This window comes from Camelina sativa, unplaced genomic scaffold (assembly GCF_000633955.1).
Source record: "Camelina sativa cultivar DH55 unplaced genomic scaffold, Cs unpScaffold00430, whole genome shotgun sequence".
NCBI classification, from domain to species: domain Eukaryota; kingdom Viridiplantae; phylum Streptophyta; class Magnoliopsida; order Brassicales; family Brassicaceae; genus Camelina; species Camelina sativa.
In genome coordinates, this window is record NW_010921700.1 from 24,911 (window position 1) to 42,354 (window position 17,444).

At 33.6% G+C, this 17,444-nt stretch overlaps 4 protein-coding genes across 8 annotated transcripts; 3 read left to right on the top strand and 1 right to left on the bottom strand.

Moving 5' to 3' along the window:
- The first annotated feature begins 1,675 nt into the window (after nt 1–1,675).
- LOC104773050 (putative serine carboxypeptidase-like 30) lies at nt 1,676–4,526 on the top strand. Its single transcript, XM_010497598.1, has 10 exons — nt 1,676–1,952; nt 2,116–2,223; nt 2,314–2,409; nt 2,577–2,669; nt 2,770–2,861; nt 2,971–3,267; nt 3,518–3,651; nt 3,736–3,831; nt 4,125–4,230; nt 4,359–4,526. The coding sequence occupies exons 1-10, from the start codon at nt 1,676–1,678 to the stop codon at nt 4,524–4,526; spliced, it is 1,467 nt and encodes a 488-aa protein (XP_010495900.1).
- Nucleotides 4,527–4,687: 161 nt separating this feature from the next.
- On the bottom strand, nt 4,688–7,992 carry LOC104773041 (cytochrome P450 97B3, chloroplastic). Its single transcript, XM_010497590.2, has 14 exons — nt 7,757–7,992; nt 7,343–7,523; nt 7,141–7,248; nt 6,971–7,055; nt 6,638–6,879; nt 6,369–6,542; nt 6,257–6,304; nt 6,123–6,182; nt 5,950–6,036; nt 5,773–5,861; nt 5,599–5,690; nt 5,421–5,482; nt 5,185–5,334; nt 4,688–5,041 (listed from the first exon to the last, which is right to left on the bottom strand). The coding sequence occupies exons 1-14, from the start codon at nt 7,897–7,899 to the stop codon at nt 4,823–4,825; spliced, it is 1,740 nt and encodes a 579-aa protein (XP_010495892.1). The 5' UTR covers nt 7,900–7,992; the 3' UTR covers nt 4,688–4,822.
- Nucleotides 7,993–9,272: 1,280 nt separating this feature from the next.
- On the top strand, nt 9,273–11,000 carry LOC104773051 (putative polyol transporter 1). The gene is made up of 3 exons (XM_010497599.1): nt 9,273–9,399; nt 9,504–9,850; nt 9,939–11,000. The coding sequence occupies exons 1-3, from the start codon at nt 9,273–9,275 to the stop codon at nt 10,998–11,000; spliced, it is 1,536 nt and encodes a 511-aa protein (XP_010495901.1).
- A 3,874-nt stretch (nt 11,001–14,874) lies between these two features.
- On the top strand, nt 14,875–17,044 carry LOC104773042 (serine/threonine-protein kinase SRK2B-like). Of its 5 annotated transcripts, none has more exons than XR_765013.1 (7): nt 14,875–15,279; nt 15,379–15,480; nt 15,656–15,709; nt 15,822–16,049; nt 16,127–16,205; nt 16,649–16,708; nt 16,826–17,044. XR_765013.1 is itself a non-coding variant. In XM_010497591.1 (7 exons), the coding sequence occupies exons 2-6, from the start codon at nt 15,412–15,414 to the stop codon at nt 16,143–16,145; spliced, it is 249 nt and encodes an 82-aa protein (XP_010495893.1). In that variant the 5' UTR covers nt 14,875–15,279; nt 15,379–15,411; the 3' UTR covers nt 16,146–16,205; nt 16,649–17,044. The 5 variants fall into 5 exon arrangements, 1 of the variants encoding a protein (XP_010495893.1); XR_765015.1 differs by having other exon boundaries at nt 14,875–15,019; nt 15,138–15,279; nt 16,649–17,044; XM_010497591.1 differs by having other exon boundaries at nt 15,822–15,914; nt 16,036–16,049; nt 16,649–17,044.
- Nucleotides 17,045–17,444: the final 400 nt, after the last annotated feature.

Genomic DNA, 17,444 nt, shown 5'->3' on the forward strand with positions numbered 1-17,444 from the left:
CTAGACTCTAGGCGTGAAAAATTGGAGGATTTTCTGGCCGAAATCACATAAAAAAGGAGAAGAAACAAAACAGTGTCAAGACCAAAAAAAAAGAAAGGAAGAAATATCGGTTGCACCACACCACAAAAGAGGCAGACAAGGCGTGAGAGTTAGAAAAAAGAGGTAGATTTTGATTTTTGATTTATAATTTTTCAGTTTTTCTATGTTTCGGTTTATTACCAAATTAGTTGTTTGTATAGAATGTAGTGCAACTGATATAAGACACAAGATTTGTAACATGTCTATTTTTCTTTTGTATCCTCACTTGAACCTGAATGTAGATCAACAAGTCAACAACATGTGGAACATTTTGAAAGTTTTTAACACAATTTGTGAGAATTACCCTTTTAATTTTCCTGATGAAAAAACAAAAAATTGGTGAGAATTACTTTTTTTTTAGGGTAATATTAGTAACTACCATGAAATCCAAAAGAAATTAAGAAAATACCATTGTGTCAGAAAATTTAGGTAACTACCATTTCTAAGAGAAGGGAAAATTCAAAATTGTCCTTAAACAAACGACAAAAGTACAACAATGATAACTTAAAAATCGTGTTTTCAAAAGAAATCACACGTAATCTTAATAAATAACGTGTAACTTAAGAAAATAAATTATTAATGAGAGAGATATTATGTTATCACCTGTAATTTGATAAAGTAGCGTGTTACAAAACAAAATGTCATGAATTAAATAAAAAACACGGCGACGGAGATTCCAATATAAATTGAAATCCAAAGAGATAAAGTGAGATATCTGCTGCAATTTGAAAGAGAGAAACAGAAAAGAAGAAAGAAACAGGAAAAGTAAGAATTGATGTTGTTTGATGTGTTTATAACAGAAGAAATAATGATATCTCATGGTGAGAAGAGAACACCAATGGAGATGTAAAAGGAGAAGAAACCAAAGAAGAAAGAAGGAGAGAAAGAATAAGACAAATCTTGGTAATTTTATTACCCTTCTGACAAAAACACTGTAGAAAAATGGTAGTTTCTTAATTATCTTTCATTCTTGTGCTATCTAATGCATATTCTCTTTTTTTTATTTGCTCTATTTTATATTTAGAGTATAGTTTGGAGGAGGTAGGCTTTAATATTTAGATATTAGAGTTTAATTTCCAAACTTAATTTCAAAATATTATGCTATTTTGGAATTTATATAATAAGATGTTAAATTTGTAAATAAAATTTATTTTTGTGCTATTTGGTGAGAATTGCCCTTTTAATTTCCCTACTGTTTTTAGTCGATTAATCTGCCTATTTTCTTAGGTTATATAACGTTTATTTAAATTTTTGTTACTTTTGACCATGACGTAATTAAACCCCATCAAAGAGAAAGTGCTTCGTCCACTAATCAACAATATACGAATTTATTCCCTATCCTTAGGTTTTATTTTAAAGAAATGGAACTGGTGAAGAAAAAAAGATGGAATCATGCGACCACATCAACAGACTAAAGCCACTAATTACCACACAAGGCTAGTCTTTCACAGATGAAAATTTTAATTAAGAAAAATTCAAAAGCACACGAAAATCTCATGATCGTAGCTTATATAATAGACATATAATGTTAGAGCTTTCTTAGCTTATAAATAGACATATTTAGTCTTAGATCTTCTTCACAACCAAAACCTCTCAAATGGATTATCATACCAAGAGCATGCCTAATCTATTGTGGCTTACTGTTCTTTTAATACTAGTCGAAGTGGTTTCGTGTGCTAGACAACATCATAAAAGTCTCTTCGCCAAAGAGGCAGATCTCGTGACAGATTTGCCCGGACAGCCTGATGTGAGTTTCAGACATTACGCTGGTTATGTTCCTGTCGATAAATCCAACGGAAGAGCTTTATTTTTTTGGTTCTTTGAGGCCATGGATCTCCCTAAAGAGAAACCTTTAGTTCTCTGGCTTAATGGAGGTAAACACGATATAATTACAAATAAAATTTGTAATATTTATTTTGTAATGATAACATGTGAAATAATAGACTGATAACGGCATAACGCGGTTTCCATGCATACTTAAGTTTGTAATTTTCTTATGTTGTCTCATGGGCGAGAACATTTGGACTTTTGTTATAGGTCCAGGGTGCTCTTCTGTGGGATATGGAGCAACACAGGAAATTGGTCCGTTTCTAGCGGACACCAACGAAAAGGGACTTAAATTTAATCCATACGCATGGAATAAAGGTAATCTTGTTTTATTATAAGTACAATTTTGCTATCATCATATAATTTTTTAATGATTAATGAAAAGGGTTGGTTTGCTTATGCATGCAGAGGTCAACATGCTGTTTTTAGAATCTCCCGTTGGCATTGGGTTTTCGTATTCAAACACAACTAGCGATTATCTAAATCTTGATGATCACTTTACAAGTAGGTCTATTATTCATACTATATATGCTCTTTTTGTCCTTAAAAGTGGTGTCTATTATTCATACTATATACTATATAGTCTTAGTTTGTCCTTAAAAACTAAAGGATTTCATACATAATATTAGTAAAACATAACTGTATGTTTTATTTTATTTTTCTGTCATCAGAAAAAGATGCATACACTTTTCTTTGTAACTGGTTCAAGAGATTCCCAGAGCACAGAGGAAATGAGTTCTATATTGCAGGAGAAAGTTACGCAGGTTAAAATAAAAATCATCTTATTTTAAGTTTTAACTAGTATGTATGTCTAATGCGGTTTTATAATTATTTTGGCCAACGTGAATATACTTAAATTTGCAGGAATATACGTACCTCAGTTAGCAGAGGTTGTGTACGATAACAATAAAAAGAACAATGATTTGTCGCTTCACATCAATCTTAAGGGTTTTTTGGTAAGTTTGAATATCTCAATACTAGCTAAGTGTGACTAAATAAATTAAACTATAAAATTTGCATTGCGAGATCCTAAATTCAAATCATATGTTCAAATTGGCTATCTAGTTGGGGAATCCTGATACATCAAATCCAGATGATTGGAGAGGCTGGGTGGATTATGCATGGAGCCACGCAGTGATATCGGACGAGGCACATAGAAACATAAACAAGTTGTGCAATTTTAGCAGCGACGATGTTTGGAGCAATGTTGAGTGCAATGAAGCCATGGCAGAAGTTGACAAGCAGTACAACGAGATCGATATCTATAGCATCTATACCTCCGCTTGTAAAGGAGTTTCTGCGGAATCGTCTTACTTGGCATCAGCACAATTCAAAACAAATTATCACATAAAATCTAAGAGGGTATGTGTATAATATTTTTAAGTTATTATTCTTATTATTATTATTATTTTTAAAAGTTATCACATCAACAAAATAAGTATTCTTTTATATTTTACATTCCCAAACTAATACTTATTTTTAATATAACAAAATTATCAAATTTTTGTTAATTGTGTAAAAAGTAGTAAAATGAGACTCTTTATAAAATATAGAGGTATTAAAAAGCTATACCAAGTAAACGTAACAAATTTATACCGTTTTCATGCTTTAGATGCCACGAAGGCGCTTGGGTGGATATGACCCATGTTTAGACGATTACGTGAAAATATATTATAACAGAGCCGATGTTCAGAAAGCTCTTCACGCAAGTGATGGAGTTAATCTCAAGAACTGGACCATTTGCAAGTATGTTTTATCTATTTTCTTTTCCTTTTTTTTATTTTTGTATAATATATAAAACTTGTCTGAACAATGTTTGATATTATACAGCATGGAGATCTTTCATAACTGGACTTATTTAGTGACCTCAGTATTGCCTATATACGATAAACTCATCGCGGGAGGATTAAAGATATGGGTTTACAGGTAAATTACATGCATTCATGAAAACAAAAAATTAGAATCAGTCATATCCTCCTATTCATCAAGATTGAATATTTAATTTTAATCAATGACTTGGATTTTTATTATACAAAAAAAAAAATGTGTTGAAAATAGAGTAATACCAAAATGCGTTGCTTCTTACGCATGTTACCACTATACATTTTAAAGCTTTTCTACTTTTTATATATGGAAGACACTAATTTTTGTTACTCTACATACATAACGGCCATCCCACTAAACCGTTGGCTTGGTTTCCTTTCTGTGATGGCTCTCAGTGGTGACACAGACGGATGTGTTCCAGTACTCGGAACTCGGTATAGCTTAAACACACTTGGCTTACCCATAAAGAAAGCTTGGAGACCATGGTACCATGAGAAACAGGTCAATACATGATCACAATTCACATATGATGGATCATCTAATTAACCGGTTAACTTAGATTCTTATTTGATTATGATTAGACCGGTAGTTTCTTGATGATTCTTATACTGCAATAATAAACAATACAGGTAAGTGGGTGGGTTCAAGAATATGAAGGTCTAACATTTGCTACGTTTAGAGGAGCTGGACATACAGTGCCTAGCTTCAAACCAAGCAGCTCCTTCGCTTTTTTCTCGGCCTTTATCAAAGGGGTTCCTCTGCAGTCCTCACGGGTAGAGTCGAAAATCCAGGATTAAAAAGATGATTTGGTACTCATATATGGAGCCTTTTAAGGTTTCAGAAGGTTTTGAAGATTGTGGGGTTTTGTAATGTGAACTTGTCAGATATGGCTCATGCATAAATAAAGATTGTAAGCCCGAAGATGTGTGTTACTATGTAACTTTTTATGTAATGATCATTATGATCAAAGGAAAGCTTTCAACACTACGTCAAGTAATTTTCAAAATGTACGTTTGCTGAATCATAAGCAATTCTTGTCTCCCATTTACACTCTTTCAAGTTAATATTGAGGTATTTTTGCCTTTCCTAAATTTCATTTTGACCTTTTCTTTAGTTTACACCACATCCCATTTTTGGCATGAATCGTTGCGCCGCTCACGAGTTCAACGGATTCCGGCGGTCCACGCAGCTCAACATCGAATTTCTGCAACAACATGGCTAGTGCAACGGTAGATTCCATTAGGGCAAACTGGTCACCGATACATTTTCTTGGTCCTCCACCAAATGGTAAGAATGCAAAGTCTGCTATGATCTGTTCTCATCATAATACAACTCAAAAGGTCAGTCTTATTACAAGGCATACGAGAGTTAAAATACAGAGAACTTTTCAGCTTTACGTATGTAGAAAGAGTGATCCCTCACTAAGAGAAAGATTTGCAAATTTTGGATTTTCACCTCGTTCGGATATAGAGCTCCAGGGCTTCGAGATGGATCAAAGCCAGCCCATCCTTCTATTCCATTGCTCTCCTTTGTTCTTAAAAACCTCTCGGGCTCAAACTCGTGGGGATTATCCCAGAAGTATGGAGATCTATGGAGATTGTACACCTGTAAGCAAATACACAACAGGGGATTCTAAGAGAAATCCGGGTTTCTATTGAGGAACGACGAAACATTTAGAAACTGCCACTCACAGATATGAAGATATCAGTTCCTTTTGGAACTTGATGACCACTTTTTTCACCTTTGTACCCTCCTGTGAATGCAATCAGTAGAGAAAGACATGGGTAAAATAGAGATATATGATGTGTTATAATCATTATAGCCTTTTCTTGTTTGTCAGTGCTTAGCAAGTTTAAAATTTGAATATACCAGGCAAGGTTTCTGATTTAAGAGTGCGTCTGATGAGCAAAGGTGGCTGAGGATAGAGACGAAGGACTTCAACAACGATCAGTCGTATGTACCTGCAGAAGCATGGAACGGTCAACGATTTAAGTAGAGACCAAAAGAAAAGATTTAAAGAAGATGTCTTTCAAATTAACGTACTCGAGCTTTTTCATTGATTCATAAGTGGGTGGACCTTCACCAAGCACGGCATCAATCTCAGCTTGAGCTTTCCTAATCTTTTCAGGATTCTGCAAATTTAAAAAAGAATGCTAAGACTGTACAATGAGGTTTAAAGCAGCCACGGAAAAAATGTAAAAAAGACTGTTAAGTGCATACTTGTGAGAGAAGGTAAACAGCCCATGTAAGAACTGCTGCTGTTGTCTCGTGACCAGCAATTAACATAGTCATCAAGTCATCCCTCAGCTGCAGAAACAATTGTGTCAAAAACAGATAAACCAAACACAAAAGAGTAAAAGTAAGTTTGTTAATCAGAAAGTGAAAAATCTTACCTGCCGGTCATCAATATCAACACCGCGCATATCGACTAAGAACCGCAAGAGACTTGCATCCTATGGATACAAGAGTATACAATCAGAGGAGTTTCATAATGGGATTAAAAAAAGGTAAGGAGTCTTAGATAAACCTTGAGATTAGAGTAGTCCCTTTGCTGGAGCTTCTCTACATCTGTTTCCTGGGAGAAGAAATAACAAAATGAGAACAGAACAGCAGACTCAAGAACAAAAGAAGTGAAATACCTCTCTTGTCTCTTTGGCATTTTGAATGAGTCCATCAAGACAATCATTTATAATCTTCAGATCGCTTTGGAACTTCCGTTGCCTCGGAACTATCCATCTGGCAGGAGGAAAATTCCAATACGGGAAGTAAAAAGTAGATCGATGCTCTGCCTCGTAAAGAGTTCCATAAACTGCCTGTGATGTTAACAGAAAACATCAATGGACCAGCATACCTCAAAAGACTAGTAAAGAGCCAATTCAATAGTAGAATGATTTAAAAATTCAAATACCTTAATCACAGGGGACTCTTTTGTGACAGAGCCAAAGTCGTAGTTGAACACGCTAAGCCCTATAATATCAAGAGCTAGACTCGAGAATTCTGCTTCCAGATCCAACTCGATCACGTCCTCTCCACTTGAAACTTCTTTCTCCCTTAAGAGTCTCTCAGATTTCAATATCATTTTCTCCGAACAGTCACTAAATACTTTGACCATTGCCTCCAGATACAATGTATGGAACGCAGGAGTTATAGCTACAACACATAATGGAAGGAAACAATCATTAGTGCCATGGGCTTGTGATACTGCAATATCTAAAACATGGAGATCACAACGTGCTTCTACCTCTTCTCCTTAGCTTCCACGTATCTAGATCAGCTGGTATCAACCCTTTTCCCATAATCGGCTCCAAGATCTCAGCAAGAACTCCCTAGATAAACACAGGACATTACTTGATGGTACAGAAGTAAACAAAAGAAATGTCTCTTCATCAATCGAAAACTAGCTCCGGTTACCTTGTCATAAGAAAAAGCGTTTTCCCGTAGGACATGCCTTGCAACAATAGGATCTGAGATGACAACAAAAGCTTTTGGACCAAACGCAAGCTTGTACACTCCTCCATGCTTTTAAGCCAAGAAAAAAAAACCACAGAATCAAACAAACTAGTTAACAAAAAGTAAAAACATTGAGATGATGAATCCACATTATAATATGTACCTCCAAGAACCAGTCGTAAAGCGATAAAAAGAGAGGCTTTCCAAACAAATCAGAGACAGCTCCTTCAGCAGTAGGCATTGAACCCAAACTTCCACCACTTAAGAAATTAGTAAGAAGGTTGCTCGCATTGTCCAAAAAGTTACCATTCGTCTTTGGCTCTTTGGTATCAGTAGATTGACACCTAACCAAAAAAAAACTTTCCCCACGAAATCAAACTCCGTTTACAACAACTATACTATTCCAAAAGCTCTGACTTTGTCTTCTTTGGTTCTAAATTTTCACAATCCCACATTAAAAAATCAATACTTTATACTGCAAAAAGCCCCCAAATTTCATCAAACCTAAACCTAATCTTGAAATTGCAAGCAAAGAAAAAGAGATTTTGAAAGGTGGATAAAGCAGAGAAACCCCAACCTGATGGAAACTGAAGCTCTCCGGGAATTAACAGAAGAGGAAAGAGTCTGAGAGTAATCGGTCCTACCCAGATGAACACCGCCGCCATGGAAGTAACAGGAATGAGTAGCAGCGGCAGGGAAAGCCATGGCTGCAGCTACCATCTTCAAATGAAACGAGAAGCTCTAATTCTAAAGATTGAAGAACTTTGAGCATGTTTTGTTTTCTACTTCTTTACTTTATCTATATGCTGAAGATGGCCACTTCCAGCATAAACGACACAAGATTGCACTTGCATTGCAACAAAGATTGTTTAGTGCTTACACTGACACGTGTCTTTCTATATCTTACTCAACAAAGATTTAGCACATGGTCAGTAGGGTCAGATGGTTAAAACCGCAAAAGTAGGTTTGGTAAATTAACTGAGCCAAAAGTATCGACCCGAAACTGAAATTGAAGAACCGAACCAAAAATTTTGTAATATCAGAATGTTATTATATAAAGTTTGGTTTTTACAATACATATATTATATCAAATTGATATAAAATTTTTAAACCTCATCTTAATTTGGATATATATATTTAGGCAATATTACTTAATGACTCTATTCGTTGTATTTCAAACCTCCATTTCTTGTAAATCAATTACACAGTTAAATGGCCAACTACGATATAAAAAAACAGAAAAAAGAAAAATTAGAGAGAGTATAAAGAATAAATTATTTTAGTTAAGATGTGCGATTTTTTTGCATACTAGTATCATTGGTATGACTAGTAATCTTTTTTACTTAAAAAGGTTATGAGTTTTTCCAAAAACATTTAGGTTTTTTTTGGCCTTCATACACTAGCATTGTATTTGTATGCATATTTAACAATGCTAGTGTATGAAGGCCAAAAAAAACCTAAATGTTTTTGGAAAAACTCATAACCTTTTTAACCTTTTTATCAGTTTTTTTGGCCTTTATGTGTATTTTGTTTTTCTTAGAGGGATGATAAAAAACAGCTAAAGAAAGAGGGACAAAGAGAAAGAGAAGAAAACTTTTCATAACTCTAAAAACTGATTATAGTTAAATATGCGGTAGTGCTTGGAGAGAAAGAGACAACATCTTGTTTAAGGTGAACCATATAGATGTCTATTTACTTATGTTTCTAAATTTAGATAAGGTAAATAACCAAATAAAAGTGAGACGACAAATCTTAAAATCTTAAATGATCTGTTCTTACTATAAATTACAAATTTTAGGACAAATCTTATAGATTAGAGTAAAACCATGTGTAACTTAATATCCGATTTCTATCAATGGAATTTCAAGTAAATAGTTTCTATAACTGATTAGTTAACTGGTTGCTCGTTTGTTATTTTCTAAAACATGTGATCTTAGTTGGCTTCAATTGTGAGCATTGCACATCTATTTAAATTCTCATATTCCAATAGATTTCGTAACTCACAAGAAACTTAGTTTTTAATCTACTAATAACACTCTCTTCTCCTTACCATTTACTTTTGCACTCTAAGTTTTACAATTACGGTGGGCACAATGAGTTCCTCAGGAGAAGAACGAGGTGTTGTTGTTGCGGAGCCCGAGCCACCAAGAGGGAATAGAAGCCGATTTGCTTTTGCTTGTGCAATCTTAGCATCAATGACGTCTATCATCCTTGGTTACGGTTCGTATTCGTTATGAATTCTTATCCTTCACTAACGACCCATATCAAGGTTGGTTTGATTTTACGGTTTAGATAATTATCCTTACATTTTATGGATGTTGCAGATATAGGAGTGATGAGTGGAGCTGCAATTTTCATAAAAGACGATTTGAAACTGTCGGACATACAACTTGAGATTCTTATGGGAATTCTAAATATCTACTCTCTAATCGGTTCAGGCGCAGCCGGTAGAACTTCCGATTGGATGGGAAGACGATATACCATAGTGTTGGCAGGAGCTTTCTTCTTTTGTGGTGCTCTTCTCATGGGTTTTGCCACAAACTATCCTTTCATTATGGTGGGTCGTTTTGTAGCTGGTATCGGTGTCGGTTATGCTATGATGATTGCACCTGTTTACACCGCTGAAGTGGCTCCTGCTTCTTCACGTGGTTTCCTTAGCTCTTTCCCTGAGGTACAATAGATTCTACCTTTATTATTATTTGAATATATATAGAATTTTACATGGAGGTTGATGATAATATGTTTCTTTTTCTATGTAGATATTTATCAACATTGGTATACTTTTAGGATATGTGTCCAACTACTTCTTCTCCAAGCTACCCGAGCATCTCGGCTGGAGGTTCATGTTAGGCATTGGAGCGGTTCCCGCGGTACTCCTAGCCATTGGAGTGTTGGCAATGCCGGAGTCTCCACGGTGGCTAGTCCTACAAGGTCGCATTGGAGATGCTTTTAAAGTTCTTGACAAAACCTCAAACACTAAAGAAGAAGCCATCTCTAGGCTCAATGACATCAAACGTGCGGCTGGAATCCCTGATGATATGACAGACGATGTTATAGTCTTGCCAAACAAGAAGACTGCTGGGAAAGGGGTATGGAAGGACCTTCTTGTCCGACCAACCCCGTCCGTTCGACACATCCTAATAGCATGCCTTGGCATCCACTTCGCCCAGCAAGCCTCTGGAATCGATGCGGTCGTGCTTTACTCTCCGACCATCTTCTCAAAGGCTGGACTAAGATCCAAGAATGACCAGCTTTTAGCTACGGTGGCTGTTGGAGTTGTCAAGACCCTCTTCATCGTGGTAGGGACTTGTGTGGTTGATCGGTTTGGACGTCGTGCCTTGTTGCTTACAAGTATGGGGGGAATGTTTATTTCCTTGACTGCACTTGGAACTAGCCTCACAGTAATCAACAGGAACCCCGGACAAACTATCAAGTGGGCTATAGGGCTTAGCGTTACAACAGTGATGTCTTTTGTGGCAACATTCTCAATAGGTGCAGGCCCCGTGACGTGGGTGTACTGCTCAGAGATATTCCCCGTGAGGCTAAGAGCTCAAGGTGCAAGTTTGGGAGTGATGTTGAATAGACTTATGAGTGGTATTATCGGAATGACATTCTTGTCTCTTGCTAAGGGTCTCACCATCGGTGGTGCGTTCCTTCTCTTTGCTGGAGTTGCGGCCGCTGCATGGGTCTTCTTCTTCACTTTCCTTCCGGAGACACGTGGTGTGGCTTTAGAAGAAATGGAGAGTCTCTTCGGGAGCTACAGCGCAAACAAAAAGAACAATATTATGAGCAAGGATAAAGAAGTTGTTGATGAACAATGAACAAAATTTGTTTCCATTTTATTATTTGGTCAATGGAACGTCAAAAGATTCTCATAACCGAGTCTTCATGAGGCGAGTGCGACTACAAATAAAATTAATAGAGGATTTGACTTGCCATGTTTAATCGATCACTTTGTATAGCTTTAATAAAAATAGTAAGAAACTCTTAATCTGTAATTTCTGTTAATATTAATGCCACATATGTTTGATTACTTTGTTCGGACGATTTTTTAAGGTACGTTTCAGTTATTTGCAAATTTATGATTCAAAAGTGTGTTTGTTGTGGGACAAAAAGTGATGGTAACCAAAATTTAGGAAAAGAATGAGGAAGAATATGATATTCTTCTTCATTCCTCAAAACTTTTACCATTTATAAAGAATATTATTTTCTATCATTCCTTTACATTCCTCATAAAATGAGGAACACCAGATCAAAAATGTTTCTTCCAAAATTGATGAGGAATAAATGAAACAAAAAAAGAATAAATATTGAAATTCGTTTTTTATTTAAAAATAAATAAAAATTATGTTTATTAATAATATTTTAATTTTATAATATAAGAATATTCATATTTTCACAGTATATTGGCAGAAAAATATATTTTATACAAAATTAGATGAGGATCCGCCCGATATGCGGATTTAAAGTTTTATAAATTAAATTAACTTAAATTAAAATTTGTTGTACGTTATTTATAAATTTTATTTTTGTTATAATACACTAATTTATATCCATTTACAAATCTTTTACGTGTTACTATTAAAAGTGTATTTTTTACCCCTAAATATACTTTATGTTACAAATATATTCTTTATCACTACCTAGAAAATGTCTGTATGAACACATTAAGCCAATTATTTTACATGCATAATTTTTTAATTACTAAAATTGTTGGCTCGAAAAACATTTTGAATAAAAAATATATTACATAATATACTAATCAATGATGTATCATCATAATAATATATGACCACCATGGAAAAAACCTCGGTTCTGCCCTCATCCTTTATGGAGAGAACCTTGCGTCCAACCTCCTCCATCGTAGAGAGAACCTTGGCTCCGCCTTCCTCCTTTGGGGAGATAAACTTGCGTCCAACCTCCTCCACCTTCCTCCCTTGGAGAGATAACCTTGCGTCCAACCTTCTCTACTATAGAGAGAACCTCGGCTCTGCCTTCCTCCTGTGTGGAGTTCACGTCTTTTTGCTATCTCAAAATGGCTTGCTCCGACAACCAATAAAAGTAAAAACCTTTCTCTAACGTCACAAAATCTTTTGATAGTAACTAATGTTAAATTTTTCAATATATTCGTAGAAGTATCTTTGACACACCATGATGTAGCCTCTGTCTCTGTAACACCTCAACCGCCACCTTGCTTAGTGAGCCCATGTCCACTGTCAGTCCATCGGCCCACCTTCCTAAGTGGGCCCTACATCTATTCCCGGTCCGTGGACCCACCCATATTTGATGGCCGGTTTGTTACGTCTGGGAGGCTTTTAAAACTTGTTTACCGACCCTACAAATCAACAAATGATATTTTCCTGTGTTTTGTCCTCACTTGCACAGTTTCGACAATCACTTCCAGGAAAGTCACCCATCATGAAGTTCTCTCCGGACCCTTGACCGGAAAAATAAGTGCATTTTGCTGACATATGTGGCCAAATCAATTCTTTAAACCTTTTCGTAAACCAGGGTGTCATAGTCTTTGGGCTCCTATGGATCTATCAACAACAATTTATGTTTTTCTAATCTATCTATCTATGTTTGTTGTAAGCTTGTGTTTGATTAGCCTATTTTGTCTATCCATTAGGCTGATGAGCTCCTACTCGTTATCTCCCTTTGGGATTGAATGAATAATGGTAACAATTATGTTTGAAAAAAAGGGTTTATGACCAACCGTTAGAAAATTAGAAGAAAATTAATTTGACATAAGTAAAGAAACAATAGAAAGTTATAAGCACGATAATATATGAATCCCAAATAATTCAAAGATAAAAATATAACTTAAATAAAACAATATATTTTAAAATACAGTATTAGAACTCATATATTAATTTTTTTTGGGTCAACATATTAATCTTACCTATTCCCAACTGAAAAGGGTAAAAAGTAGGAGAAAACTTTGGTTTAAAAAATAAAAAAATTTACATTCCCATTAAAAAAAATTTCCCAATTAAACAAAATTGAAAGCAGTATTTTTGAATAAATTATTTAAATATAAGACGATCTATCTTTATATAGAAGTGAGTATTTACAAAATTTAAAATTAATAATTAACTGTATATTTTCCTTAATCCCCTTTTCTATTTTTTGTATAATTAATAACTTAAAATCAAAAATAAGTAAATAATATGATAATTTAGAATTTTATGAATATATATATATATATAATCTCTTTATAATTATCTTTTTACGTTATTAATAATTTTTAAACAAAATATTTTATTTTTGTTGTAATCAAATTTCTCCTTTGAAATATTAACTTTTACACTTGTCAAAATTTGAGATTGATAATTTGACACATGTTAAAATCTTGTTAATGACTAACTTTCAAAACCCAACTTTATATAATAAGATTTTATGTTAAATTAATTTGAAAGCTTTATTTGGAAATTGTATTAATAGTAAAATAAATTTAAAAGATGTGTATATTGTGAATAAAAACTAAAGAATAATTTAAATTACATTTATTGTAGGTTAATATTAATTATTAGTATTTAATCTGATGTATCTAAAATTTATTTCACAAATATTATTTTAAAATCAAATGTAAAATTATTTTATATAAATTAAAAGTAGTATTAGTATCTTTATTGATTGATTTATTTAATATTTAATATATTTTAAAAAATATTGTTATTATTTGGTTATCAGTTATTATTTTGTTTCTTCTCTGCATTTTTTCCTTTCATTCCTCAAAAATTGTTTATTCCGTTCTTTATTGTTTTCTATTCATTTTACTTTTGTTTCTCTAATGGTTACCAGTAGAAGCCAATGTAGTAGAAGATTCTAACGGGGATCAACGATTTTTCTTATCATTTTGGCCATGAATGTTTGGAGGATTTTAAGAGGGTTTTAGATTATATACTATATTTTTTAGATTATAAATTTTTGTTTTTGATTTTTAGATTTTGCAAAAGAAAATAAAAAATAAAAATTGAAAAAAAAATTCCTAGAGGAAATTCTAAAAAACCCATTAAAATTGGATTTTGGATTTTGTATAGAAATTAGTAAAAACTCTTAGAATCAGGATTCTCTATTTCTTAGGGAGTCAACTTTTTCCAAAATCTTAAATGGTTAAAAAATGGATTTTTAGAAAAACTAAGGCCAAAAACTAGTTGAAAAACCATAACCATTCAATGCCTTAATATAAAGTTTGGTTTTTAAAATTAGTTATTGAACATAACCATTCAATGCCTTAATATAAAGTTTGGTTTTTAAAATTAGTTATTGAACATAACCATTCAATGCCTTAATATAAAGTTTGGTTTTTAAAATTAGTTATTGAACATAACCATTCAATGCCTTAATATAAAGTTTGGTTTTTAAAATTAGTTATTAATATTATCATGACATGTGTCAGTTGTTTCAATAAGATGTTGACACGTGTTAATTATAAATGTTTTTATGTTATGAAATATATCCCTACTATTAAAAGAAAAACGTTGCCTGAAAAAAACCTTAGTTTTGGAAGAATTTACGATACAATGCCATTGCAATTATGACTAAATAATTTATTTGGGCGAAGGGTAAAAGTATAATTATGCATTTGTTGGAAATCGGATAAACACGCGGATCTAAATGACCCGGTTTTATTGTTTTTGGATCTTTTTCATTAAATCATAACCGTTGATTCACTTTGATCATATTCATCAATTAAAAACAAAAAAGTAAAACCTAAAAAGGGTTTTTCTCTCTATGGTCTCTCTCGCCGTCTTCAAATTCTTTTGCAGAGTTCATCACAAAACAGCTCTTGATCAGCGAAATTAAACATGAATTCTCTCTCTGGTGGATTCAGCGGGTTATTCCTTGCCTCTTTTTCTTATTTTTTCTTCTCAATCTCTTTGTTCCTTCTAAACCCTAATCTCTCTTTTGATTCTACATCAAATCCAATTCTTTTGTTCATGACCATTTCATAGTCTTTGTTTCTGTCAACGATGGCGGGTATACAAGGCAATGTGGTCTTTTGGGTGAATTTGATATTAGATTGATGAGAACGTGGTGAGAGAGATTATTAATCATAGATCACTTCGTCATCCTAATATCACCCGCTTTAAGGAGGTTAGTAACTGTGTGCCTCTATAGCCTATAGCTGCTCTCTTCATGGTATGTGGCAATTTTCTTAAATTAAAGTTTTTTTTTCTTTTTTTTTTGTTTCAGGTGGTTTTGACAACAACGCATATCGCCATTGCTATGGAATATGCTGCTGGTGGTGAGCTATTTGAGCGTATATGTACCGCTGGAAGGTTCAGTGAGGATGAGGTGACCGCTCTTGCTTCTCTTTGTCATAGTGGTTGGTGTACTCAATTGATCAATTTCAGAGTGGTTTGAGATTATTTGATTGAGAGTAAAGGAAAATAGGATAACATGTAAAATAGGAAACAAAAGGAAATATGTGTTGTGATAGCTTTTTTTGTGTGCATCTTTGTTTTTACAGGCAAGATACTTTTTCCAGCAGCTTATATCGGGAGTTAGCTATTGCCATGCCATGGTGAGGGAATGAAATTTCCTTTCGCAGTTTATTTTATCTTAACTTCACAGATATACAGAATCTTATGCGGTACCTTCGTGCTGTACTCATATTGTTTTCTTTATTGGCATAGCATATATGCCACAGAGATTTGAAGCTTGAAAATACCCTCTTGGATGGAAGTCCTGCTCCACGTCTCAAGATCTGTGATTTTGGTTATTCCAAGGTCTGGCATCTAACCCCAGCATGCACCTGATCTATTAATTTCTTTTGTCGGAACAAGCTCTGTCTTTTGTTCTCTTTCCGTCCATCTAACCCCAGCACGCACCTGACTTTAAATCATTTAGCGTTGCTGCTCATTGTAAGTCGTACAACCTTTTTCTTTATCTTTAAAAAGAGTGTAATATTTTTTAATCACTTTCATGTATTTGTGAACAGATTTTGGAAGCTCGAGTGAAGTATATCCTCATGAAAATTTGTTTTTGTTTAGCTCTAAACACAAACCAGAGATAGAGAGGTACATATCTTTCTCTCTTAAGCTTATAAACTTAATGAGTTTAAGAAACGGTTCAAGAACACAAGACATCTATTTCCGTACTAATTTCTTATGAGTTTGAATTCATCTTTTGTTTATGTTCTTGAACCACTGTTTTCTTATGTTCTATTTCTTACTTTTTGGTTGTCTAAGTTGAAGTTTAGTTCATGCTTTAAAAGTTCACAAGATATGTGATTGCACGTAAACGTTCAATGGAGGGACCTTCAGACTCTATATGAGTCATTGTATAGATAAGTCACTAGGTTTTGAAACCAAGTTACTCTGTCTTTCTCACCTTTCTCATATCTTCAGTACTTAGTAGCAAAAGTGGTGTTTCATATCTTCACCAAATCAATTGTTTTCTTTTAGGATTCAGATAGTCTGAAGTTTCTTTGTGAACTTGATTTTTTTTTTTTTTTTTGTAGTGTTTCGTGAGGAAGTGAGGTTTCCGTATGAACTTGATGTGAAGATACTATTTTCAATTGGTAATGCAAAGGAACCAACCCGAAGGATAAGTACCATATTTTTTTTCAAAAAAGGGTTAATTATAAGTTTTTTAGTAATATTGTAACAATGGTGTGTGTGTTGGGTTTGCATTGCAGGCATACCTTAGTGAAGGGGTTGGAGCCATTTGTGAGTTTGCTAGAAGATGAGTGAGTGAGACACTCTGTTTTTTCCTTTTTCTTTTCACTCTATAGTCTATTAAATCTTTTTAATTGTATCTTTTTGTTTGTTTGTAACATTTATATCAAATCTAAATTATATCTGTTTCACAACATTGATAAATTGGATATTGAATGGTGGATATCATGGTTTTCTTTTTCTTTTGTTTTCAACTTACAATTTATAAAAACATTTTGTTGGTATCCAATAATTTCTCATATACATTCAATATATGTTTAGTATATATATGACGTAAAAATATTTTGTTTTGGGTTTTATATATCAACTCAGTTGAATTTGAATATAACTTAATAAAATAATTGTAGCAAAACCAAATAGAACTCCAAAATAATAATCGTTACATTTTTTAAATAAATCTATGAACATTTTAACTTGAAAACAAAGAGTTTAACTAACATAATAATTAATTTTCCTATTTTTTTGGTCTATCACATAAAATATAAATATGAAATTTGGAATTAAAATATTAGTATTCCACTTATGAATTATGCCATTCAATTTTCCAAAGAAAAAATTGTTTTTGGGAAATTATTTACC

Coding starts and splice junctions, on each gene's coding strand:
- LOC104773042 (XM_010497591.1), top strand. CDS start 15,412: ATGGAATATGCTGCTGGTGGTGAGCTATTTGAGCGTATATGTACCGCT. Junction 15,481..15,655: donor GAAGGTTCAGTGAGGATGAG/GTGACCGCTCTT, acceptor TTGTTTTTACAG/GCAAGATACTTTTTCCAGCA. Junction 15,710..15,821: donor TTAGCTATTGCCATGCCATG/GTGAGGGAATGA, acceptor TTATTGGCATAG/CATATATGCCACAGAGATTT.
- LOC104773041 (XM_010497590.2), bottom strand. CDS start 7,899: ATGGTAGCTGCAGCCATGGCTTTCCCTGCCGCTGCTACTCATTCCTGT. Junction 7,524..7,756: donor AGAGCTTCAGTTTCCATCAG/GTTGGGGTTTCT, acceptor TTTTTTGGTTAG/GTGTCAATCTACTGATACCA. Junction 6,183..6,256: donor GGGACTACTCTAATCTCAAG/GTTTATCTAAGA, acceptor TTGTATCCATAG/GATGCAAGTCTCTTGCGGTT.
- LOC104773051 (XM_010497599.1), top strand. CDS start 9,273: ATGAGTTCCTCAGGAGAAGAACGAGGTGTTGTTGTTGCGGAGCCCGAG. Junction 9,400..9,503: donor GTCTATCATCCTTGGTTACG/GTTCGTATTCGT, acceptor TGGATGTTGCAG/ATATAGGAGTGATGAGTGGA. Junction 9,851..9,938: donor TCCTTAGCTCTTTCCCTGAG/GTACAATAGATT, acceptor TTTTCTATGTAG/ATATTTATCAACATTGGTAT.
- LOC104773050 (XM_010497598.1), top strand. CDS start 1,676: ATGGATTATCATACCAAGAGCATGCCTAATCTATTGTGGCTTACTGTT. Junction 2,862..2,970: donor TCAATCTTAAGGGTTTTTTG/GTAAGTTTGAAT, acceptor TTGGCTATCTAG/TTGGGGAATCCTGATACATC. Junction 3,268..3,517: donor ATCACATAAAATCTAAGAGG/GTATGTGTATAA, acceptor TTCATGCTTTAG/ATGCCACGAAGGCGCTTGGG.